This window comes from Protomyctophum bolini (genome assembly GCF_963924005.1).
Source record: "Protomyctophum bolini genome assembly, chromosome: 12".
NCBI lineage: Eukaryota > Metazoa > Chordata > Actinopteri > Myctophiformes > Myctophidae > Protomyctophum > Protomyctophum bolini.
The window spans coordinates 34,936,726-34,963,653 of NC_137873.1; the positions used below are offsets into that span (position 1 = coordinate 34,936,726).

Consider the following 26,928-nt stretch of genomic DNA (forward strand, 5'->3'; position numbering starts at 1 on the left):
AGAGCCTATTTCAACCAATTGCTTGGTCAGAAGAACTACCTGTGTAGTAATACAAATATTACATTACACTTGTCTGTTGTTTTTACCAGTGGCCTCTGCCCTACATCATCTTGTGTTAGCTGGCTTAAAAAAAAAAGCACATTGTATAAATTGTCATATTAACGTTATAACAAAGTTATTTTTATACAGTATTCCACCTCGTCACCTGTCTAGAAAATCCTCTAAAATGGTTCCGTCATGTTTTATGCTACAAGAGGATGCTAAGTGTGACTTTAAATGATACGGTGCAGTTAATCAGACAGTTAATTAGTACACCCTGATGTCACTGCTTGCAATCACCACCAGGTGTGTCGTATTCTACCGAGAGAACAATATTTGCTTAATAATTCGAAAAGTTATATGGAGTCATTGAATCTCCATTGAACCCTGAAAGTAAAGACCTGGGGCAGATTCCAAAACCGCCTTCTAAATCCTGACCTATGGTACATTTTCTGGAAGAAAAATAACTAAAATTACATCATTTGCATGACATAGGTATCCGTAAAGCAGTAGCTTAAAGCCCTTTTGGTATATCTGCCACTTCTGAGTAGTATCAGCTTCCAGCTTGATCGAATTCAAAGAAGTTTTGAAAAAGCTTCTGTTTTCTGAAAAAGCTATGTTTCTACGTCAGTCGTTATTTGATTTTTCAAAAATAGCAGACCTACAAGCTCGTAGCGCGCCACTCGGTGGCGCGCTATGAGCTTGTAGATCTGCTATTTTTGAATAGCTGAAGCATAGCATAATGCTAACACCAAAAGGGGTTCCCCCGGCAGAGACAGAGGCCCTACCTGCGATGTTGCTGTCCGTCTCGTCGGGCTGCAGGCTGGTGACGCTGGAGTTGTCCATGCGCAGCTGCAGGTCGTTGAGCTTCTCCCGGAGCTGCTCGATGTCGCTCTCCTTGCTGTCCAGCTGCATCTGCAGCTCGTTGCGATACGTCGACTCCTCCGACAGTTGCTGTGGGGGGCGGGGGTGGGGGGAGAAGCACGGTTAGGGAAAGAAAGGATCCGCCGGGAGAAACTAGACGCAGCTGCGTGACATGAGACTAATTAATTAGAGCGACAGAGAGAGAGATGAGTATGTGTGTGTACGTGTGTCTATTGAACAAAGGTGCAGACGATCAGAAATCAGCAGAGAGTGAGCGACGTTTGCGCTACTGTATGCCGAATTGAAGTGGGGACTCGACCCCAGACTTTTTTCCTCCCTGGAAATAAAAAGGTCTGGGTTTCCGAGGCTATTTAGAAAGCTCTCAAGTCCCGAAACAAAAAAAGAGGGTGTGGGCCACCCCTGGGTTACAGCAACGAGTAGTTTGTCGTCCACTGAACTCACCGCCTGCATCTCGCTCAGCTCCTTCTGGTACTTGATGGCCATGTGGTTGAACTTGTCCTTCTCCAGGTTCAGGTCCGCCTGCAGCTTGCGGTTCTCCTTCTCCTTCTTGCGGAGGTCGGCGGTGCTGCCCTTCTTCTTCTGGTCCAGCTTCATGTCCTTGCGGTTCATGATCTCCGCCAGCTTGTTCACCGCCTGATAAAGGGAGGTTGAGATTACATAAGACTGGGTTCATATTCATATCAGCCTGGGCTTCTTCTCAGCTGGGGGGTTTTAACAGGGTTTTGTAAACACAGGACAAGGATCTATGCCGTGCATTGGCAAACTGGCGGCCCCCGGGGGGGCCACACGCAGCCTCCACCGTCACTGAACCACAGGTTAACCCATTTTGACAAATTTTGTCGCAACTTGCTACCACAGTAATATGCCTCTGGAAGTAAGTAAGTACATTTTATTTATAGAGCACCTTTCGAAACAATGTTACAAAGTGCTGTACAACAAGGTAAAACAATCATGTTATAAAATAAAGTGCTGACGAAATAAATACGTTTTTAACAAGTTCTTAAAACCGTCGACAAGACTCTGCATTCTTTAACTCAAGGGGGCAGGGCATTCCATAAAGTGGGGGGCAACCACTGCAAATGCACGGTCACCCTTTGTTTTTTGAGTCTAGTTGTTGGAACTGAGAGAACGTATGTTTGGCTTTGCATGCAGTAGTTCAGAGATGTAAAGTGGAGCCAGTGAGTGTGAGAAATCTTATAGTGGCCCTCTCCGTGGTCAAAGTTGTCTATACGGTAGGTATAGGTTGGTTTCGTAACACACCCCTGGTCTATACGGTAGGTATAGGTTGGTTTCGTAACACAGGACATGGATCCATACCTGAGTCTTCAGCGTGCGCTCCGTTTGGAGGACCTTCTCGTAGCTGGCCTTGATTGTGTTCGAAATCTCCTCCTTCTGAGCTGCATACTCTGTGAGGGGAGACAGTCTGGGCTCAGTACGGCATGATAAACCAGTAACCACTTCTTAAGCCCTACAGTATAGAAGAAACCACCTAACTCCAAAATGTTCATTTTTCCAGGTAATTATTTTTTTAAACAAAGCAATACTACACTACAAGCAATGCTTTATATATTGTCAATGACTTGCATGAGAGGGGGAATTAGCTGCCTTAGGCCTGACTCACACCTTCACAACAGATTGATGTATAGCTGATGAGACTTGTTTACCGACGCAAGCTCGCAATGCATTTCCAATGGGAGTCACATGGTTTGACACAACATTTTTGTTGTATGAGGGGGTGGGGGGCAGTCGAAACACAGCCCGAAAGCCGTACGACAGAAATGTTGTGTCAAACCATGTGACTTCCATTGGAGATGCATTGGGGCGGCCATGACACTTAACCCTTTGCCTACATCCTGCATGCATCAATGTTGTATGCTAGATCGAAAGGCGCGAGTGAAGCCTTAGCAGACAGTTTGAGGGTCCAATGGAGTTAAGGGGTTTTGTCCAAAGCGCTTTTTACTACTTTCCATTGGTTCAATGGTATTTTAACCTACACACAGACGTAAAGGGTGTTCGATTTGTGCAAAAACTTCAAAAATGGAGTTAGGTGTTTTCCTCCCGACAGCAAGGATTATATTTCATATCCCCCAGAGGTCTATACTTTTTTTCACCAAATGTCTGTCAAAAAAATGAATTAAAAAAACGTCCTACAAGCTCGCAACGGCCCGCGTTGTGAGCTTGTAGATCAGCTTTTTTTTTAATGCTGAATGTTCCCCCCAGAATAGGGACGCTAGAGTTCACGTGATGAACCACTTGTTGATATGGGGACGAGTGAGGCATCGACAAGACAAACATGGCCGACAAACCTTCCTCCTGGGAATGAAGCTTCTCATCTATCTCCGTCTTCTCCTTGGCCAGGTTCTCCACATCTTTGGTCAGGGTTTTATTGGATTCCTCCAGCTGCGGATGATGATAATGACAATGGATTTGATTTATATAGCACCTTTTTAAAACAATGTTTCAAAGTGGATGATGATGAATTGAACGTTGTTCTACATGTCCCACCACTTGCAGCTCAGACAGAAATATGTCACTTCATGACTGTGTGAATATTAACACGTGTGGGAGAGAGAGAGAGGATGATTGTTGTCATAAACTAGAATCAAGTCTAAGGGGGAAAAAACCCAAAAAATAAACATGAAATTGGTGTTACACTAAAAACTCGGCTTCCCAACATGCACCTGTAACCCAACATGCATTGCACTGCATGGACGAGCGTGTCATTCAATGTCGATTTGTACGCTGCATCGTGGTTATACAATAGTAAAGGCCTATTCATAAGTCCAGTTTTCGGTGAAGAGGTGACCACCGAAAACTACAAACACGACGTCGCGCTGCGGTGGTCACGGCCCTCGCTCAACGCCCTCTCTCTCACCGAAAACTGGATGCTCAACGCTTCTGAAGAGAAATTAACTTTATGTCGCCACCTCTGTGTGTCGCCAAAAAAACGTGAGCTTCCGCCCACAGAGGAACGTGGGCTCGCAATTCGCTCAAATGTATATATATAGTCTGTAATAGATGCATTGGTTGTTTGTTTACCCGTGAGATGGTGGCGTCCCTTTCCCCGCTCTCCTGCTTGTGTCTCGTGATGGCCTTCTTGTTCTCCTGGCTGAGCTCAAAGTACTGCTCCTCCTGCAGCGCCCGGGCCAGCTGCTCCGACTCCGCCTTGGTCACCGTGAGGTCCAGCTGGGCCGACAGGGAGTCCCTAAAGGACACACCAGACGCAACAAGTTGAAACGAAACCGTGACATTTTGCCTCTAAAAACATGCATCCTCGTCTCCGCGGCAACAAGTGTTTTTTCGTGACTCGGCGTACGCGTTGCACACGCACACCAGAGTAATGCACCTTTGAACTGGATCACTTGCGACGCGAGGCAATGACATGCGACAACCAGTGTTGTTTTCGTCGACTAAAACTAGGACGAAAAATGTTCGTCGACTACCTTTTTTCAATGACTAAAACTAGTAAAACTAAATAAAAACGAATCTATGATGACTAAAACTAAGAATAAATATACTGACAATTTCGTCAACAAATAAAAACTAGACTGAAATGTTAGGAAGGGACTAGTGGACAAGAGATCCAGTTCCATGTCTTACCTTTCACTGTGCAGTTCCTGCACCTTCTTCTGAGCGTCCTGTACCTGGCGGTTCTTCTCTTCGATCTCCTCTTTCAGCTCCTTGACCTGAGTTTTGTAGAGCGTCTGAGGGCCAAGAGAGAGAGAGAGGACGTTTAGATGCATTTAGACCCGACGTCGACGTTTTAAAAAGAAGCTTCTAAATCCTCCAGTTTTCTGAAATAAATATCGTCACGATTTTTCAAAAACAGCAGACCTACAAGCTCGTAGCTCGTTTTCAATAGCTAAATTATAACATAATGTTTAAAACACCAAAAGGCGTCCCGCCCAAAATTGGTTAAGGCATTTAGATGCCTTCTAAATCCTGACAGTTTTCTGAAAAACCCATGTTTCCGTCCACCCCCACGATTTGATTTAAAAAACGACGTTCGCTTTGAAAGAATATACATTCAAAGATTTGCACCACATTTTTAAGATCTACAAGCTCGTAGTGCGGCACTCTGTAGTAGATGCTTGTAGACCTATTTTTCAATAGCTAAAGTATAACATAACATTTTACTTACAGAGAAATACTGTTCGGCTTCAAGTTGGTCCTGAAGTTCCCTCATCTGTCCCTCGTTGCCCCTGTATTGCCTGGTGAACAAACACACATTATTGCAACAGAATATTTCATTTATTCTATACTTTAACAGTTTAACTCAAGTGGTTTTCATGTCAAGGACCCGAAATGTATATGCTGCGGACATTAGAAATATCTTGTACCAGGTGACAGGTAAAAAAATTAAATATTGGTCATGGGTGGTATGGGCAACTTTGAAGGATTAAATAGCAGAGCTACAAGCTCACAACGTCACACATTGTGACCCCACTTTAAGAACCACTGCTTTAACTCAAAAGACGGTGCTAAAAATGTCCTAGTAAAACACAAGGCAAACAGCTGACCCAGGACCTGTGCTTAACATGGAACTATACAACTGCAACCACTCCCAGCAGACACAGCCAGGGGATTAGCAAAAGGGGTGGAGGGAGTTGGGACTCTGGGTAAATCCTAATCCTGTGGTGTAAACATTGCCGGCGAGCAGCTTTGCCTCAGTCACCCCCTCTAAGCTGGAATAATAGCTCTTATTGGAGAATAACAGGCAATTGTAGGGCCATTTACGCCTCGACTTCCAAAGAGCCTTAGCGACCGACCGACCGACTGGGCGCAGCAGCAGTTGACAAAACGGGCAAATCAGTCTGGACGCTGGGTTTCTTAAAAAGGGAATATTGTGATATGAATATTGTGACATGGCGTTAAGTGTCGCCTTTTATTCACTCGTTTTATATTTTCAGAAATTGTCAAGCATTTCAGAAGTAGCGAAAATAGCACATCTACTTCTCGTTGTGGGCTTGTAGTTGCAGTGATGCAAACAGCCTGCATCCTTAGGCCCAAACCACACCAGCTGCAACTCCTTGCAACAAAACAAACCACACCAATGCAACCAACCAACCAACTGCCATTGGGAATAATGGTTGCAAGTAGTTGCATGTTGCAAGGCGTTGCATGGTTTGTGGTTAGGGCTTTTAGACTCACTAAAATTGAGAATGGACGCAATCATGTCACCCTCCCGGGGGGGGGGGGGGGTCCTGGGATGCAATAGAATACAGTTACTCAGTACAGTACTCTTAACGTTGTTGAAGTATAGGACTCCATCTAAAAAGAGCACCCTTGGGCCCCCCCCCATTATTACATTGAGAACCTATTTAGTATTATTACTATTTTGTTTGGACATTTCTGAAAAATGGAGGGAGGTATAGGCCCTGTTGTTGGGAGGGACTGGTTGGATTCTCACTTGGTCAGCTGGGCCAGCTGGAACTCCAGCGCCCGCTTGCTCTCGAGCGCCGAGTTGATCTCCTGCTTGAGCTGCTTCTCGGAGCCCCGGAGGCGCTCCGTGTCCTGGGAGCGGCTCCGCAGCTCGTTCTGGGACTGGAGGCGCTTGCTGGACTCCTGCTCCAGCTGCACCCGCAGAGCCTTCACCTGGAGGACACACAGAGGAGGGGTTGGAAACGGAGTGGGAAAAACTATGAGGGGAAAAATGTCCTACAAGCTCGTAGTGTGCCACTCGGTGGCGCGCTACGAGCTTGTAGATCTGCTGTTTTTCGATAGCTAAAGCATAACGTAATGCCAACACCCGCAGAGCTTTCACCTGGACACAGAGGGGTTGGAGGAACGGAGGGTTGATGATTTACCACCCGCTAAAACTATGAGGGGGACAAAATGTCGTTCTTCGATTTTTCAAAAATAGCAGACCTACAAGCCACTCGGTGGCACGCTATGAGCTTGTAGATCTGCTATTTTTCCAATAGCTAAAGCATAACGTAATGCTAACACCAGTGGGGGGAAATTTTTCCCCCACTGATGAAAACTAAAAGAAACGATAACAATAAATACGGAGCTATGATTACTGAAACTAAATATACTGAGAATTCCGTCGACAAATGAGAACTAGACTAAAATGTTAGGGAGGGACTAGTGGAGGGGTCTAGTAGTAATTTTATGCTTGGTTGCACTCTGAAAATAGCAGATCTACAGCTTGTAGATCTGCTATTTTCAAAGTGCAACCAAACATTTTGAAATGTTTTGTCCTATGACATCTGTCTAAAATAATGGACGGCCAGGCTAAACACTAGACTAAAGGAAGGAACTAGTGGACAAGAGATAGTCATTTTACACTTGGTTGGAGCTTGTAGATCTGCAATTCTCAGCAAGTGTAAAAACAGTCATCACGAAGGCATCAACGCCCACCAAAATACATTTCAGCCGACTAAATTAAACTGTAGATTTAGTCGACTAAAACTATCGACTAACACTAAAACATTCCAGGTGACTAAAAATGTGACTAAATGAAAACTATTGAAAAGAGACCACGACAAAAAAACTCAAATCACATTTTTGCTGCCCAAAAAAAGGGCAGCTGAAAGGGGGTTTGCCATAATTAGTCACCTCATCCTCCAGCCTCTCCTTCTGTTTCATCAGCTGCTCCATCTTCTGCACCGACTGCTTGAGGTCAAACTCCAGCATGGAGCACTGCTTCTCCACCTCCACCACGCGGCCCTCCGCCCGCATCCGCGCCCCGCTCTCCTCCGACACCTTGTGCTGAACCGCTGGGGGGGAGGGAGGGGGGGGGAGGGGGACAGGGGGGCAGTAAGTTAGAGACGGAGTGTAAACATATATATCGTAAATCGATTTGGTCAATATTAGCTTGTGAAAGTCCCGACAGGAGATCATTTTCTGCTGAGCCTGCTCTGTCACCAGTTGGGCAACACTGGTTGCCAAGCCTGCATATTTCCAGCCTAACGTGGATTCATTCACAGTTGCTTGCCTGGTTTGGTCTTTGGAGGCTGCTTAGCTTATTTCTGTCACGACAGTTGCCACCACTGGCAACAACCCATAACATCCCATCGTCTGCACGGCATGGCTAGTCGAGCAGTTCTAATTGGCTGCCTCGTCTCCAGTCATGTTGCCTCAGAATTCTTTAGGGTCACTAATTTGAGCATAACAGCGGAGCGCAGCTAAAAAAGTGTCATAACGTCAGCAGCAGACCCACAGATAATAATAATGCAGGTGGTAATTAATTGATTTAATCAATTTGGGCTTGTTTTGTTTTTTTTTGCGTTTTTGCCTTTATTGATAGGGTACAGTAACTAGACAGGAAAAGGGGGAGACACGCGGCAAAGTCCGATGGGCTCGGGACTCGAACCCGCCGTCAGGCTGGATTACCGGCCTAGGTGCCTGGACGGCTCCGCTCAATCGATTTTTTATTTTGTATTTTTTATAGGGTTGCTAGTGAATTATGGTGTGTGTGTGATATGAAATGTGAGCTTTAATCCAATCACATCATATCCAAGTGCTTTTGGAGAGAAATGAGACCATGAAGTCACTTTCTGTAGTAGAGCAGTAAGAGAACTGCAGAGGGGAGCTGTGTGTGTGTCTGTGCCCAGGTGATGGTCGTTGATGCTCATTAGTACATCAAAGGAAGGCAAGTATGTTTCTGCACTGTCAAACAGGTCTACTCTACATCTATCCTGAGATGCCATGAAAGAAAGCTTCTTTTTGTTTTTTGACATGTTAACTCGAGCTAGGTTCGGAACAAGAAAGCATGAAACAACATCGCACAAGGGTGAGACGTCTAAGGCAGTGGTTCTCAATGTCTCTTTATTCCAAGGACCTCCGTAACTCTCAAAGTGTACAAACATTTCGACACTCTTCAAGAGGTACAGACCTGTAAGGGCCCATTTGGACGCCCCGCAAGGAACCCAGAGGATCCACTTTGAGAACCACTGGTCTAAAACTAGAAGTGTGACACGGTGAACACTATATATTTAAACCGAGCGACATCTTAGGCAAGAGGCTGAAATCACGCTGAATAACATGCACACAAATCGAACTGGGATTCGGTAATGAGAGCTCGTCTGGTTCATATACTGTGGCGAAGGCACAGTCTTTTATTTATTTATAGGATTTTCAATTTTGGTAAACAAACAACCCCACATATATCCCACCCTCCCCGGTTCCATCACAAGAGACGGAAAAAAAAGCAAAAAAAAAAAGCAACAATAAAATAAAATAAAAACCACGATAATAATAATAATAAAAATTAAATTAAACAGTTAATAAAGGATATAAATAATACATTCGAAGGCACAGTCTTGGCATGCCACGTGGAGTGCAGTGCAGTGCACACACTCCCTGAATTCCTGCTACCCATAAAGGCCCCCGGGGCACGAGTCTGTTCAAGTGGCTCCACCGCCCCAAAGGTGCAGGTGGGAGGAGAGAGAGAGAGAGAGTGAGAGACATCGACGAAGATGGGTCAAGAGAGGGGAGGGAAATGAGGTGCACAAAAACAAATAAAAGTAAAAGGGGGGTGCGGGGACAGAGAGAGAGAGAGAGGGAACATGGAAGGACTGCATGACAGCGTGAGAGAGAGACACTGAGACACAGAGAGAGAGAAGGGGGGGGGGGGTGCTTGCATACCATGCATGGCAGCAGACTTGGCCTCCTCTATGGACTCGTATTTGTCGGTGAGCTGGGCTCGCGTCACCATGTGCTCCGTCTGCTCCTGCTCCAGGCGCTGCTGCAGCGTCTTCAGCTTGTAGTTCAGGTCTATCTCCAGGTTGTTCTTCTCCTGTGACAGGAGGAGGAGGAGGAGGAGGAGGGGGGACAGAGAGAGATAGAGAGAGAGAGATGGGGAAGTGTCACAAAGCCGCACACATTTTTAGTCAGCTGAGAAAAGAAACATGGCCTCTATATATCACTGTTGCCCAAACAGCGGGTCGTCGGGATCCATAGGTCCCTCTGTTTCCTGCATTTTGTTTTGAATTATTAGTTCAAAACATTTTCAACAAACATTCCCCCAATTTCTTTTCATGAAGAAAAAGTCAAATTAATTCCATAAATTATAAAACAAAATGTTTAAGGAGTAGTGAAAATAGCCGATCTTCAAGATCACAATGCAGCGTGAAGCAACGCATTGTGAGCTTGTAGATCTGCTATTTTCACTAGTTTGGGTCCTAGTTTCTCGAGCTAAAACGTGTGTGAACCACTGTGCTATATTATATGATGTTGCTGCTATAATATGATTTGTTGGCAGAGCCAAATAATCACAAATATAATCAACAAGACCATAAATCGTTGTCTGCCGATTACTTGGGCCTCATTCAATATAGAGTTTTTTTTTATAGAGAATTTAATAGAGAGTACAGTACAACAGCGCCCGTCTGATATTACTTCATTCCCGTCCTTGCCCTTTGACCTGGACCCAGGAAGTAAAAGTGTGCTTCCATACCTTCTCCAGGTTGTTGCTCCTCTCCTGGGCCTGTTTGCGCTCTCCCTCCACTTTGGAAATGCTGACCTTCAAGTTCTTGTTATCTTCTTGTATTCCTGCCATCCTTGCTGAGAATGGGAGACAAAAAAGGGCAAACTATTTACCAGGATTCAACGGTAGAGACGCACATTTCGGAGGGAAATTGCCATTACTAGAGTCCGATACATCGGCCATTGTCTGACATTGGTATCAGTCGTGCGTTTATCCATTTTGTTTATACAGCCATTTAAAAAAAGATTTTTTTGGCTCAAGTTGTTAAGTCTAATGACAGTGGTCAAATATTATTTCCAGGTGCGTTGCCAATTTCATCCAAGCAGGAGAGGACCCATTTATCAGCTGACATTTTATAGTGTTCCGGGGTTCACTTTTGTCCGCACATTTCATGTCATCACTTGGTATCTCAACTTAGAAATGCGTTTTAGCTTTACAAAAGACCTCGATAGCAATTATTACTCAGACTCAGATTATACAGCCATTTAACACGTACTTATTTTAACCAAAAAGACCACTCACTGCATCAGGACGGGAACCCCTTTTGGTGTTTTAAGCATTATGTTATACTTTAGCCATTGAAAATGTGGCGCAAATCTTTGAATATATATTCTTTCAGAGCGAAAGTTTTTAACTCAATGTTTTTATCTGCTTCTGGGGGGGTCCCTGGAACAAAAATATTTTCAGATGGGGGTCGGCGCCCAAATACATATCATTTCTTGTGTCCTTGACATGAAATGGTTTAAAAACCACTGACATAGAAACATAGGTTTTTCTGAAAAATGCCATGATTTAGAAGACATTTTGTAGAATCTGGAATATGCAGAATCATGTTGTAGTACGGCAGCCTTTCCTCCCGTCATCACCTCCATTATTATCGCATGCTCCGTGTCATCACACCGCGCAATGTTGTCATACTTTACGTAGCATACAGCTTCCATTTCATTAATACTACCGATCTGTCCACATGTCAGAGAGCATCGCCCGCCTATACCACTTCAGTACATCCTATGAGGTTTTTCAAAGACTTGTACCATATATAAAAAAATGTGTTGGCTGACAGATTAATCAGAGGCCGATTTAACTGCTCTGGGCGTTGTCACAGTGCCTGAGCGCATGTTTCAGATGATCAGTGGGTTAAAGTGATGTATTGCGACGGTTGATATTATTACCGGGGGGTGGACATTTCCACAGCTGTGTCTTTTGCACTGGGGCTCAAAAGAGAGCAGATTAGTAGTTTTTATTTATTTAATTGAAGATCCAGGAAACCACAACTGAGGTCATTTTCTTTCTACATTTGAAAAAATCTAGCCCGGTTTTTCTGGATCCGTTTAACCCATTTTGAGCGGGTATACCCCTTTTGGTGTTTTAAACATTATGTTAGAATTTAGCTATTGAAAAATAGCAGATCTACAAGCTCACAGCGCGCCACCGAGTGGCGCGCTATGAACTTGTAGGTCTGCTATTTTTGAAAAAGCGTTAAAATGCGCCTCAAATCTTTCCGAAAATTGTCATTATTTAGAAGACTTTTTTATTTATTTTATTTCGACGTCAGGCCTGAATGGATTAAATGTGCCATCCTGCAGCTGTCTTTTTTAACCCCAAAAAATGCAGTCAAATACAAACCGTGATTTTTTTTCTATCCAAGCCACAGTCAGTGAAGCCACAGTCTTGCTACAATATCTGTGTGCCATGGAAGTATTCTACTCTCCATCAGTGGCGATTCCAGGAATTACATTGAATTTTGGGGCAGGCGAGATGTGTCGTCATCGTCGTCACTCCCCCCACCCTCCCCCGCCCGACCCCAATCAGAAACACTAAAGGTTATCAAAGAGATTGTATCTTGTCAAGACGAGGTGATGCCCCCCCCCCCCCAAAGACTGAAAGTGAAAGGCAGCCATTTGCATTCCTATGGGGGTGATTGAGGGTCGCACCAATGCGCTGCCCACTAGTTCTCAGGTTTGGTGTTTGTCTCTCTCTCTCTCTCTTCATGTTTTTCAAATGGAATTGACCTGGCCTGGCCTGTATGGTAGTAGATATGCGCCTGCTCTCCACCAATGCTTTGGTAATCATTGATCTGAACTGAGCTGGAGAATGAGATCCATGTTATTGTATCCTCTCTTGTATCATGATCTGAGAGTATAGTGTTGGGTCAAAAAAGGTCCACAGACAGACTACAACCCCGATCTGGACCTGGTGGAGTGTGAGAGTGGTGCTTTGGTTGAGTTTATTATTTTATTTTAACCCATTTTGACCTGAGATCAGATTCTAAAAATGTCTTCTACATCCCGACATGTCGACATGTCGGTCGGTCTTCGATTTTTCAAAAAATAGCAGACCTACAAGCTCGTAGCGCGCCACTCTGTTGTTCATTCATTCATTGTGCAATAAACCCCCATTTGAAGTGAGCCTCCACTAGTTATATACTGTATATAATAGAATACCTTGCAGCTCTCGGATCTCCTCAGAGTCCTGGCTGTAGCTCCTCCTCTCAGAGTCCAGCGTGCTCTGCAGTAGAAGCAGCTCTTTGTCCAGCTGGGCCTTCTCCACCTCCACGGCACGGATCTTCTCCTGCAACATGGAGAAGGAAAAAAAAAGGTAAAAATAAACTCTCACGACTGAAAAAAAAGGTTGCTAGGGCCAATAAGTCCCCTAATATGTCATTTGTGGGAAACGGCGTGCAAGGAGCCACCACACACACACACACACACACACACACACACACACACACACACACACACACACGCACACACACACTTTGATTTAAAAGAAATTGAAAATTAAATTCATTTTTTGTTTTACTGCCCATTATATGAAGAATTAAGACATATATTATTTTGTAAAATGACAACCATCTGTGCTGACTTTTTCTGGTTGGAGGACTATGAAAAACTGGAATTTTGTTTTAGGAAAGGTATTTTTGCTTTGGCAGACTTTTTATGCAGGGCGTGGGAAATAAGGCAGAATGTTTTGTTTGTGTAAAAAAAAAAAGAAAAAAATGGAATATCAACAAAACAAATCTGTTTATTGTACACAATGCAATATTGAAGCAATGTTATGGTGTGTCCTGTAAGTCCATGTGGGCTGGGCGCCTTTGGTGCATGACACAAAAATAAAGAAATCTATCTATCTATCTATCTATCTATTGTTTTTTCCAAATAAAACGAATATTATAAAACAATCGTATATATGGAATCCAAAATGAGTGAAACCGGTCGCGACGACTTTGAGAACTTTAACCACATTTTGGTGTTAGCATTATGCTATGCTTTAGCTATTGAAAAATAGCAGATCTACAAGCTCGTAGCGCGCCACCGAGTGGCGCGCTACGAGCTTGTAGGTCTGCTGTTGTAGAACAAAATGGATCACATGTACCTGCATCTCGCGGTTCAGGCTCTCCAGCTGGCTCATGGCCTTGTCCTTCTCCGTGTGGCTCTTCCTCAGCCGCGCCGCCGTGTCCGACTCGGCCCGGAGCAGGTCGTTGGCTTCCTCCAGCTGCCATCCATCAATCAATCAATCAGAGACAGACACACACACACACACACACACACAGAGAAAAAAGGCAGGAGGGAATGTTAAGATATCATCAAATAAGGAAGAACTGGAGTAGAGAGATGTATTAGGCTGACTGAGCCACATTCAAACTCAGGGTGTGTCACCACCGTTCATTGGTTCGTACTCCCGACAGGTTGAGCCATTCTGACCTGAGATCAGATTCTAAAAAAATGTCTTACTATAAATCCTGACAGTTTTCTGACAAAGCCTATGTTTCTATGTCAGTCGTTCTTCGATTTTTCAAAAATAGCAGACCTACAAGCTCGTAGCGCGCCACTCGGTGGCGTGCTATGACCTTGTAGATCTGCTATTTTTCAATAGCTAAAGCATAACATAATGCCAACACCAAATGGGTTAACCCATCGGGATGCCATGACATGTTATATTACTGTCTGATACTTTGTGTTTTCTGGGGTCTTGGAAGCAGACGATATCAGTTTGTTCGCTTCTCAGTTTTTCTTTTTCTTCGCATATTATGAAAAAAAAAAGAAGTAAAATCATCACTGGGAATGATTGACGATGGTGTTTTTCCATTTGTTGCAATCATTTTGAGTCCTCCCATTTAAAAAATGTTCCACTTCCACACATTATGCAACATCAATACCGATTTAGAAACGTGGGACATTTTCGCATAATAAATGGCTCAAATTGTTGCAATATGGTGCAGTATCAAAACAAACAGAATACCAGCATATTGACGGATCAATACTTCCATTCATCGAGGACGAATGAGTTTCAGAGAAAAGCCTTTTATCGGCGTGCTGATAATTAGCTTTTAGCCGAAACACGTCCATTATTCCAGGGCTTCTCAACGTTTTTGGCTGGGTGGGACCCCCGGAAATGCCATGGCCATGTCTCGTGACCCCCGGCCCCCCCTCCCCACCCCCAATACAAACAAAAAATAATAACCTTACTACCGGTAATAGAGAAAATATATCATAAATGAATACTGAAACCCAGATATAATCATTAAGGAAAGTACTATGTGTAAGCTCTCTATTTTCCAGCCATTCAGTTGCAAAAATAATAATTTGGGGACCCCTCCCCCCGAGGGGTCGCGACCCACGGGTTGAGAACCCCTGCATAAATCCACGGGGAATGGCATGTTTGTTTAAATTTGTTCCAATGTATATGAACTCATGTATACTCCCCAAGGTAGTAAAAGAACATAGTCTTTGTTATCATACCTGATTTTGAAGCTGAGTAATCTTGTCATTGGAGGCCTGGGAGTTCTGGCTGATCTTCCGTAGATCTTCAAGCTGCTCCTTCAACGTAGACACTGGAAAACATTAAAAAAGGGGGACACACTGTACATATTAGCCTCGTGATTTAAGTGCCTCTGTGTTACTCGCAGCCTCCTTTAGACAAAATAAATCTGTCAAATATTTACGCTGCCACTGAATGTTCACTGCACTGCGAGCAAACGTCTCTCTCTCCTCTCTCTCTCTCTCTCTCTCAAATATGTAACCCTCGATTAAAAACAACTTAATGACTTTGAGAACTTGTGAATCCTCTTAGTGCAGTCGGCCGTGTTTAACCCAGTTGAAAAATAGCAGATCTTACAAGCTCATAGCGCGGCACTTGTAGGTCTGCTATTTTGGGGAAATCGTGAAAATGTGACACAAATCTTTGAATATTCTTTCAGAGTGAACGTTTTTTAACTAAATTCTTTGCTTCTGGGGGGGGGGGGGGTCCCTGGAACAACATATTTTCAGATGGGGGGGGGAGGGGGGTTGGTGGCCAATTACATATATTTTTGGGGGGTTTGACATGAAACTGTTTAAGAACCACTGACACAGAAACATGGGGTTTTTCAGAAAACGGTCAGGATTTAGAAGGCGTTCGTAGAATCGAGCTCAGGTCTAAACGGGTTAAGACAATGAGGTGTTTTTTTGCCGTGTGGCCCAGACGCGTCGCTGGCAAGTGAGCAAGATGAAAAGGGCATGCCAGGCTACCTTTGTCACACACCAAGTAATCCATTTTGGGGACATGTGCTCGGGGCCAGATCAAATGACAGCGAGAGAGAGAGAGAGAGGAATTGGTTTAAGTGGTTGTTACGGCACAACAAGGCTTTTTAACACAAGACTGCACCATTAAAGCACATGTCACACGACATCACCGGGCATAACTTCACTGTGTTCACAGCACCATGTGAATAACACGTCAGTGGAACCTTCTTTACCCTCGTTCTCCAAGTTGCGTCTCTTCTCGGCCTCCTGGTCGGCTTTTCTTTGGTACTCGGTGGACCTGTGCTGCAGCATCATCTTGTCTTTCTCCAGCAGAGACACGCTGGCCTCCACACTCTTCCTCATGTTGGCCTGTAAGCAGGGATGAAAACAACCAAACAATATGTTAACTGAACACATTACGCCCTGCGTTCGTTCATTCATTCATTCACCCGTACCGGCCATCGTAAACGGATGTTATAAATGAATAATTAATTGCATTTTTATAGCGCCTTTCCAAGTGCTCAAAGCGCTTTACAACGGTTCATTTCATTCATTCATTGGGAGGTACAACGGTTCATTTCATTCATTCATTGGGAGGTACAACGGTTCATTTCATTCATTCATTGGGAGGTACAACGGTTCATTTCATTCATTCATTGGGAGGTGAAGCGGCGAACAGTCGACGCCAGCGTCCTCACTTCCTACATTCACCAATGGTGGCAAGTTAACACCGACCGACTCATTGGAGGCAATGTGGGGTTCAGTGTCTTGCCCAAGGACACTTCCACATGTGGACTGGAGGAGCCGGAATTCGAACCGCCGACCCAGGGATCTTTGGACGAGTATTAAGCACAAGGGCCTGAGGATATATTTTCCGAATTATTGCCTATAATAAATACTTTCTGATGGGAAGAATGAATGGGAAATTCCCTTCCATGTGCCCTCGAAGGAGGCGGGACTGCTTCGCTCTATGAACAAATGGTTTAAGCGGCTCGATTGTAACATCAGGATTGTGTGATTTGTACTAACCACCTGCACACCAGTCCCACAATATGTGTGCTGTTCTGTCAATGCACACTTCCCTTTCTAATCCCAGCGAGGTTAAATGGATAATTCACCTCTTCATCCAGTTCCTTCATGATCTTGTCAATCTTGGTGTTCGATGTCCTGAAAAATAAATTTAAAAAAAGCATGTTCATCTTCTGTTCATTTCAATTCAAGACATACTTCTCATCGATCTGTCCGGCGACCTGATGAATACTTAGTATAGTATAAGTACATAGTATTAGTATAATATATATTTATTAGTTTTATGCTGCTTCCCAAGGTCCCCACTATCTATTCAGGAGTAGATATAGTTAATGACATCTATGATATGGAAAAGATGAATAATTCTTCCCATATTCAGAAGGCTGTGTTTATTAACTTGTGGACAAACTGGGTCAAATATGTATGTTACGGACCAACTTTGTAAATGAAGTGAATGATTATATTACAGTATGTCTCATTCTAGCACACTTGACACATTGATTTTGTCTTCTCTCAATTCTCCCCACGTTATACTTTTCATTGCCTTTGTATATTCACTTTATCTCTCCCAAACTGTACTTTTTAAATTGTAAAACCCTGTGGCCAAGAGAAGAAATGAAAGCGATTTTGGAAAGAAAAAAAAAAAGTTTTCAGTTCGATGTTTCCATCCGAAGATCAAGGCAAGGGGCTCTATGCATGCACGCCATTTTGGAAAGAACTTCCCTCACGGGTATTAGCGATGATATTAATGAAGGCTCTGTTCCATTCTTGTCAAACAAGAGTCCCGGGTGCTGCTATCGTGCGTGTCGGCTCACCAGGAAAACTACACCAGAGGGTCTCAAAGTGTCCTTGAGTGGGTTCCAAAATGGCCCGAAACGGGTCTGTTGAGTTATGGGGGGCACCTTGAGATTTAAAACTTTGAAAACCACTGTACACTAAATGGAACAGAGCCGTAATAATTACCGTCATCGTTAACACCCGTGAAAGAAGTAGGGAAGCGGCCGAAGTAGGAAGACTTATTCCGTGTGCATAGTAGGCATGTAACGATATATCGATATTAATCCCGACGATATGAATCGATTCATTGAAATAAAAAAATCGATAAAAAAAGAAAGAAAGTGAGCTTTAGTCATATTCCATCATATTAAAGTGCTTTTGGAGGGAAAAGATCGTCACTTTCTGTAGTAGAGTACTGTAGAGGGGAGCTGTGTGTGTCTGTGACTGTAGAGGGGAGCTGTGTGTGTCTGTAGAGGGGAGCTGTGTGTGTCTGTGACTGTAGAGGGGAGCTGTGTGTGACTGTAGAGGGGAGCTGTGTGTGTCTGTGACTGTAGAGGGGAGCTGTGTGTGTCTGTGACTGTAGAGGGGAGCTGTGTGTGTCTGTGCCCAGGTGATGATGGTCGTTGATGCTCATCAAGGAAGGCAATTGTTTCTGCACTGTCAAAAGTTATGCTACTTCTTTTGCAATATAGTTAAATAAAAAATATCAGGGGGGGAAGATAAATTATATAAAATAAAATAAAAACTGTCATTTTTCTTTAAAATATATATTTTTTTATATATCGTGAAAAATGGTATCGTGAACCTCATATCGTGATACGAATCGTATGGCGAGTTAAGTGAATCGTTACACGCCTAGTGCATAGAGCCCATTATCCCATTTTTTTAAAAATCGAAGAGCGACTGACATAGAAGACATTTTTAGAATCTGATCTCAGGTCAGAATGGAAAACTGTCAGGGTGTAGAAGACATTTTTAGAATCTGATCTCGGGTCAGAATGGGTTATGATCTGAATAAAGTGAGCCATGCCATTACCTGCACTTCTGCTCCATCTCATCCTTCAGCTGCATCTCACCGTGGAGCTGCTCCTCCAACTGGAAGATCCGCTTCTGGAGGTTCTCCAACTGAACGCAAGAAAACGACAAGAGAAAAGAGGTTTGCAACCTGGATGCACAGCAGCGTCTGTCCACACAGACGTCTTCAACCTGGATGCACAGCAGCGTCTAAAGCACTTTGTAATTGCAATTTTGAAAAAAAGGTGCTAGGTGATAGAACATGAATAATAACATAAATCCGGTGTCAATTATCTAATGTGATCCTGGGCTCTACACATCCTCCACCAACCTGGGGAGAGCAACGGACTTGAACTCATGCTTCCTTCTATGCATGAGTGTCCAAGTTGCTCCTTTACACCTGACAGGGGGGGGGGGGGGGGGGGGGGGGGTAGCGTTGGACGTAGCGCGTGGAAGGAACACGTTATTCCAACCAGTTCCTTTTCCCCTCCATCAGGCGGGAGGCAGTTTAAGAGACCAGGATTATACATTTAAGTTCTCTTCCCTTTTATAGGCTTTGTAAACAACTAATCGAATCAAAATAGTATTATATTATATTTCATAATGTCATACTCACTATTGTTTTAAATAACTCAAACAGTAAATGTTATTAGTTCCCCCTTCCCACTAACTCACGTGACTCTTGTCCTCCTTGGTGGAGCTGCTGCGTTTGTCACTGGTCTTGGTGTTGGAGAGCCGGGGAATCCTGGAGGATACAACAGGAGTTTTGAGTTAAAAACGTTTGCTGTGAAATAATATATTTGTATATTCAAAGATTTGCACACATTTTCACTTTTTTTCCCCTTCCAAAAGTAGCAGCTCTGCAAGCTCGTATGAACTTTTCCAACAGCTAAAGTATCAAATAATGGTTCACGTGTTTTAAACGCTGAAGTGACACAGATCCAGGTCTCTAATGGGTTAAGTGTCCGAGTATTGGTGCACAATATAATCAGTGGCATGATGAAATGATGAAATCGGCCATAGAAATGCCATATCGGTGTCGGATCGGTCCCAAATAATCCTTATTTTCACAGATTTGAATGACAAAATAATAATGAGATCGGTCATCATTTCATAATCGTCCACCCCTACTACCGAGTACACATGTTGTTTGCAGCAACTAATCCATTTACTGGTTGACTTACTGGCAATTGCTGTAGTAAGTGATGTTTGTTTTTGGCAGCAAGTTTCTATTTTAGTTTTCACTTAGTTTTGGTCACATTTTAGTCACCTGGAATGTGTTAATGTTAGTTTAGTTTTAGTCGACTAAATGTCATGAGTTTTTAGTCGACTAAATCTACGGGTGACTTAGTCAACTAAAATGTGTTTTGGTGGGCCTCGATGCCATCACAATGGCTGATTCTACGCTTGCTGAAAATAGCCGAACTACAAGCCCACAACGCGTGTAGATCTGCTATTTTCAGCATGCAACCAAGTGTAAAATGACTTACTGTATACCCGGATCTCTTGTCCACTATAGTCCCTTCCTAACAGTTTTGTCTTTATTCGTTGACGAAATCGCCAGTATATTTAGTCTTAGTCAGCTTTAGCTTTCATGTAGTGGAAAAAGGTAGTCGGCGAACATTTTTCGTCTCAGGTTTTAGTGGAGGAACAACAGCGGTTCAAACTCACTGGTTGTTGCTGTAGTACGTGAAGCCGCCAAAGGGCAGCTGGTTGTTGTAGTTTTAGTGGAGGAAAACAACAATGGTTCAAACTCACTGGTTGTTGCTGTAGTACGTGAAGCCGCCAAAGGGCAGCTGGTTGTTGTAGTTTTAGTGGAGGAAAACAACAATGGTTCAAACTCACTGGTTGTTGCTGTAGTACGTGAAGCCGCCAAAGGGCAGCTGGTTGTTGTAGTTTTAGTGGAGGAAAACAACAACAGCGGTTCAAACTCACTGGTTGTTGCTGTAGTACGTGAAGCCGCCAAAGGGCAGCTGGTTGTTGTAGTTTTAGTGGAGGAAAACAACAATGGTTCAAACTCACTGGTTGTTGCTGTAGCACGTGAAGCTGACAAAGGGCAGCTGGTTGTTGTAGTTTTAGTGGAGGAAAACAACAATGGTTCAAACTCACTGGTTGTTGCTGTAGTACGTGAAGCCGAACAAAGGGCAGCTGGTTGTTGTAGTTTTAGTGGAGGAAAACAACAATGGTTCAAACTCACTGGTTGTTGCTGTAGTACGTGAACCCGACAAAGGGCAGCTGGTTGTTGTAGTTTTAGTGGAGGAAAACAACAATGGTTCAAACTCACTGGTTGTTGCTGTAGTACGTGAACCCGACAAAGGGCAGCTGGTTGTTGTAGTTTTAGTGGAGGAAAACAACAATGGTTCAAACTCACTGGTTGTTGCTGTAGTACGTGAACCCGACAAAGGGCAGCTGGTTGCCCACGAAGGCCTTTGGTATGGGGAAGGTCTCCTCGTCTCCCCGGTCCTCCTCGATGTCGTCGAAGTTACTGGTGTCAATGTCGCTGCTTAGCTCGGGCACCACCGGGGCCGCCGCTACACAAAGAACACAGCATTCAGAGAAGTTAATAATAATAATAATAATAATAATAATAATGGAGGGAGTTTCTGTGCACTACGTGCTTACTCAAAAGGTCCATTCATTCATTCATTCATTGGGAGAGGAAGCGGCGAACGGTCGACGCCAGCGTCCTCACTTCCCACGTTCACACACACCAATGGTGGCGACCATTGGGAGGCAATGTAGGGTTCAGTGCCTTGCCCAAGGACACTTTGGCATGAGGACATGGAGGAGGAGCCGGGATTCGAACCGCCGACCCAGGGATCATTAGACGACCTGCTCTACCTCCTGAGCCACAGACGCTCCATTAACACTCTGTCACACGTCGTGAGACGACATTTAGTTTCAGCAAAGCGACACCGTATGGACTAGTTAGTTGGTTACTCTATAGAGCGTCGCAGTCCCGCCCCCTTTCATGTAGACGCCTGGCCCAGGAAATTAATCCCAATGCGTTTTTCTCATAGACATTTAAAAACGTATTTATTTAAAGACCTTTTAAGCGTCGTACGAAGCCAACTCTTGTCGTGACAAATCATGACAACACACACAATATTTTGGACCAAACAAATAATTACAAAGACGAAAACCAACAAAAAAGTGTTGTAACCTGCCGTTTTTTTATACTTTCTAATTCTTTGTTTAGCCTGAAAAATTGTGTTTGTTGTCATGATTTGTCACGACAAGAGTTGGCTTTGTCCGCGGCATAAACGTCTTTTAATAAATACTTTCTGAAAAGCCTATGAGGAAAATGAACGGGGATTTCTTTTCCGGGTCTCTCGAGGGGGCGGGACTGCGAGGCTCTATAGACATTGTATAAAACACTGGGTCCAAACAAACGAAAAAGGTACGATACATTAAAATATACAATACACAACATCTCTTTTCATCATACAAGAGGAGGTTAAGGTTTCTATTGCTGCAAAAGTGACAGGCAGGCATGTAGCATATTACGCTCAAATCAATACACATCAGACAGGCATGTCTATATGTATTAAATTATGGTTAACCCATTTTTGGGGCGGGAACCCCCTTTGGTGTTTCAAGCATTAGGTTATACTTTAGCTATTGAAAAATAGCAGATCTGAAAGCTCATAGGTCTGCTAATTCTTTTTTAAACGCGAAAATGTGGCGCAAATTTGGAATATATTCTTTCAGAGCGAACGTTTTTAACTCAAATCTTAGCTTCAAAGGGGCGTCCCCGGAACAACATATTTTCAGATGGGGGGTCGGAGGCCAAATACATATAATTCTGGGGGTCCTTGACATGAAATAGTTTGAGCACCGCTGACACAGAAACATGGGTTTTTCAGAAAACTGTCATGATTTAGAAGATTTGTAGAATTGTCCTCAGGACTATAGGTTTAAGGAACAAGGCACTTGTCAAGGGTGATTTGTAGTTCGGTGTGCGTCGGAGTCGCGCACAGCCGCACACACAATTTGGCACTGATCTACAAGCCTGTAGATCTACACAAGACTTAAGTTTTAAAACGAGGGCTTCCACAGAGCTAGCCTACAGGTCATGTAAGAATGTGTGAAATAGAAATATTTTGTCCTTGGCCGTCCTAAATCTATAGGCTTAGGGCTATAGATTTTTTTGCTAAAACTTTAGGCTATAGATTTATACAAAAAATGTTCCCAAAACACAATACATCACTAGAAGTGTCACTGCCGATAAGCTTCAACCGCCAATTACACAGATTGTCATCTTCCACACCGTTATCGGCTATGAATATTTTCCTCAAGAAACTTCTGAGGAATACAGGTATATCTTCTGGATATTGCCTGTGATAGATAAGTAGATAAAAAGGCTTATAATCTACAAAGTTTAGCCTTTAAACAAGAACCTCCATGACCTGCAGGGGCTCTGTGCAGAGTGTGCAGCAATTTCCATTCATTCGCAATCGTTCATTCTAAATCTCCTTTGGGTAAAACTACTTGGTAATAATCGTTCAAACCAGGGTCAAGCAGGGCAGCTGATGTAGCCATATAGCTAAAAGGCGTGGCAGAGGGGCCGTCGATTTTTTTTTTTTTATCTTCAAAATCCTGACAGTTTTCTGAAATACCTCGTGTTTATGTATCAGTGGTGCTCAATATTTCATGTCAAGGACCCCAAAGATTATATGTAATATGCCTCCGTCCCCCCATCTGAAAATATGTAGTTCCAGGGACCCCAACCCAGAAGCAAAGAATTGAGTTAAAATGTTCACTCTGTAACAACAAACAACATTATTTTTGGGGGGTCCCCCAATTATTAAAAAAAATATATATTTTTTTTTGGGGGGGGGGGCCCCGATCTACAAGCTCAACGCGGCACGAAGCAAAGCGGTGTGAGCTTGTAGATCTGCTATTTTCACTAGTTTGGGATCACAGGCTAAAAGGTTTGGGAAGCACTGTTGTAGAGGATATAGCATGAATGGACCCCTTTTTTCAAGAGTTTCCTGTCACTGTTTGGCCATTTGCAAAAGCAGTTAAAGGCATACATATGCTTTCGATGAGCATTTCAGTTTAAATGAACATGACTTTTACAGTCAGTCAATATAGAAACTACAATATTCTTTTTTTCCTCTTTGATTGAAAAGAGAAAACTCTCCTTTCGGTCTATTCGTGTCTGTCAATTCCCATAAAGCATTTTGTGGGGAAGTATACAATAGGACTGACAGTGGATAAAACCCAAGAAGTAAAAGGTTGTAGTTTTAGAATTGGGATATTTCCCCAGTGAAATCACTGGAGTAAACTTTGCAGAACAACATTTTTATCAGCATTTCAGACACACACACACACACACACACAGAGGACTGCCGATTAGAACATCAGCCCTACAACTTAAGATATGTTGTTGACAACCGTGATCGTCTCCATTAAAGCAAGGGGGGGGGGGGGGGGTCGCTTGAGTGCTTGAGTGCTTGAGTGAGTGAGTGAGTGAAAGGAACACACAATCTACGCCTTGGAAAAAAAAAGGCGCTATATAAATGCACCATTTTACAATTAAAAGTCAAATGTATACCAGATGATTACAACTCACTCTCTCTGATGTTCTCCCATGTCCACTGGTCATTCTTGAAGAAAGGATGCCTCTTGATTTCGTCCACGCCGTTCCTGCCAAGTCGCACTTCCCTGGTGAACGGCGTCGGGAGGAGAAGAGAGAGAGAGAGAGAGAGAGAGAGAGAGCGTGATCAACGTTCTGTCACATTATGGCTGCTCGACTTATGATTGTAATGCGTTTGTGGCATCAGACATCATCATTTGAATGGTACTTTAGCTATTTTTTGAAGAATCGTAGAAAATGTGGCGCAAAATCTTTGAATTATATATTCTTTCAGAGCGCACGTTTTTTTAACTCAAGTCTTTGCCTCTGGTCGTTAACCTTATTAGCTGTAAGGTTATAGTTTAACCATTGAGACCTGTGATCAGATTCTACAAATTGTCTTCTAAATCCTGGCAAACAGTGTATCAGTGGTGCTCAAACTCTCTCATGTCAAGGAGCACCACATACGTTGTTACAGGGACCCTCAGTGAACAGCTCATGAACAAACATTATTTATGAACAATTGAGACCTTTTGTAAAGTAATCACTTCTGGAAAATAACAGAAGACATGTAACACATTATTGTCTGCTGTGTTGTTATTCGATGTGTACACTGTGTAATTTTTATAGAGGTATGGTATCTAAAGAGGACAAAGTACCTTTCTGAACGCACCAAGTATCGCGAGACTTCCCACCATTTCCTGTCTGGCAGCAAAATATCGCGATACTTCGGAGCCAGAAACGATACCTGCTGCTGTTTAGCTCCTCAGATAAAATTATATACTGTGCACATCGAAAAGTAAGTGATTAGAAAACAACCTGTGATATGTCTTCTGTTATTTTCCAGAAGTGATTACTTTACAAAAGGTCTCAATTGTTCATAAATAATGTTTGTTATGAGCTGGTCCAGCCAGCTCCATTCATTGCCATGTATTCATTGCACTTCCGGTTTGAGTTTGGCTCCCATGAAAGTGTCATGGCGCAGCCCAGTCACATGACCACTTCCCTTCCTTCTCAGAGCTTCCTTGGTTCCCTACAGCAATGCATTTGTGCAGGAGGGATACTCGATGCCCCAAAGCAAGGGAAGGCTCTTAAGATAAGGGCCCTCCTCTTCACGATGCCACACCGTGGCGGCTCCATTCTGTGGCTAATATCTCACCTGTCCGTCAGGAAAGCACAGATGAGATTCTTGGCGTCCTTGGAGATGTCACTGTCGTCGGGGAAGGTCAGCGCATTCTTGTGGTTCATGATTTTGCTGTACGTCCCCACCAGCGAGTCGGCATAGAAAGGCGTGTCGCCTGTACACAACAACGCAAAACACAGCCCCGTGAGTTACTGCTATGTCCACACAGCGATTTGCCCATGATGGAACAATCATAGACAAACACGAGGAGAAGGAGAAAAAAAAAGCAATGCAGTGCAACATAAACATGGCCAGACACAAGAGCTTGGAATGTACCATTCTGGGGGAGAATAAATAGCAGTATGAAACACAGGATAGGTGCCACGGCAACAACACTCCGTGTAAACCCTTCCTTTCGATTCAATAGGTTGCATACAAAAGGTGACAAACTGTAATCATGGCCTTTCCTGTCATTGCCCAACACACACAGGCCCTGGCGAATAAATCGCTTTCATTTCTTTTGTCTTACTCCTGTTCCGTCAGTATTTTTTTGTATTTTATGTAGTTTTTATTCATTTCATAAAGCACTCTTGACATGATTTATGCCGGTAGTAGAAGCTTATTAAATTGAACTCAAAATTTCAACATGGCAGCTGAGGTCCCCCCAGACGGCCATTTCACCTTCCAGTGTTGTTTTCGTCGACTAAAACTAAGACGAAAAATGTTCGTCGACTATCTTTTTCCACTGAAGAAAACTAAATGGAAACTAAATGAAAACTGTGCTATGATGACTAAAACTAAGACTAAATATACTGACAATTTCGTCAACAAATAAAAACTAGACTAAAATGTTAGAAAGGGACTAGTGGACAAGAGATCCAGTATAAGTCATTTTACACTTGGTTGTAAAAACAGTCCTTACGATGGCATCAATGCCCACCAAAATACATTTTAGTCGACTAAATAAACTGTAGATTTAGTCGACTAAAACTAGACTAACACCAACACATTCCAGGTGACTAAAACTAAATGAAAACTATTCAAAAGACTATGACTAAAACTAAAATCAAAATTTGCTGCCAAAAACAACACTGATAGTCACACTCACCAACGAGCATTTCATACAGGAAGACTCCCACGGACCACCAGTCACACTCTCGGCCATAATATCCGTCTCCTCCTTGGGATTTCAGTACCTCGGGCGAAATGTAGTCCGGCGTTCCCACCGCGGTGTCACATCGTACCATACCGTCCTGACGGGAGAGGGAGGGGCAACAACACAGGCAAATCTCAATCACACTAACGAGACAACAGGTGCATGGCAGCGGGTGTGGTGTAATGTAAACACAAGACATGTTTTTTTTTTTTTTTAATTGTCACGGCACTCACTCACATTATCTCTTCTATAAGAGCGTCGCAGTCGCGCCACCCTTTCATGACGACGCCAGGCCCGGGAAATGAATCCACAATGCATTTTTCCCCACATAGACATTTCAGAAAATATTTATTTAAAGACCCTTATAAGCGTAGTACGAAGTCATGA

General features: G+C 43.4%; 1 protein-coding gene across 4 annotated transcripts in view; it reads right to left on the reverse strand.

Annotated features, from left to right (window-relative positions):
• The window catches only part of rock1 (Rho-associated, coiled-coil containing protein kinase 1), a 61,187-nt gene that overhangs the window by 8,567 nt on the left and 25,692 nt on the right, over positions 1-26,928 (reverse strand). For 3 of the 4 annotated variants that reach the window (XM_080778108.1, XM_080778109.1, XM_080778106.1), the window contains exons 7-28: positions 26,494-26,638; positions 25,422-25,560; positions 24,260-24,351; positions 21,053-21,212; positions 19,357-19,426; positions 18,704-18,792; positions 16,980-17,028; positions 16,095-16,230; positions 15,100-15,191; positions 13,733-13,852; positions 12,802-12,928; positions 10,328-10,434; positions 9,517-9,667; positions 7,486-7,646; positions 6,335-6,519; positions 5,066-5,135; positions 4,525-4,628; positions 3,964-4,129; positions 3,231-3,324; positions 2,242-2,330; positions 1,366-1,557; positions 828-993 (exon numbers count right to left, since the gene is read on the reverse strand). In XM_080778108.1, coding sequence (XP_080634234.1) covers positions 828-993; positions 1,366-1,557; positions 2,242-2,330; positions 3,231-3,324; positions 3,964-4,129; positions 4,525-4,628; positions 5,066-5,135; positions 6,335-6,519; positions 7,486-7,646; positions 9,517-9,667; positions 10,328-10,434; positions 12,802-12,928; positions 13,733-13,852; positions 15,100-15,191; positions 16,095-16,230; positions 16,980-17,028; positions 18,704-18,792; positions 19,357-19,426; positions 21,053-21,212; positions 24,260-24,351; positions 25,422-25,560; positions 26,494-26,638 — 2,704 coding nt within the window. Of the gene's footprint in view, positions 1-827; positions 994-1,365; positions 1,558-2,241; positions 2,331-3,230; positions 3,325-3,963; positions 4,130-4,524; positions 4,629-5,065; positions 5,136-6,334; positions 6,520-7,485; positions 7,647-9,516; positions 9,668-10,327; positions 10,435-12,801; positions 12,929-13,732; positions 13,853-15,099; positions 15,192-16,094; positions 16,231-16,979; positions 17,029-18,703; positions 18,793-19,356; positions 19,427-20,703; positions 20,728-21,052; positions 21,213-24,259; positions 24,352-25,421; positions 25,561-26,493; positions 26,639-26,928 lie in introns of all 4 variants that reach the window. The other variant, XM_080778107.1, reaches the window with a different exon arrangement.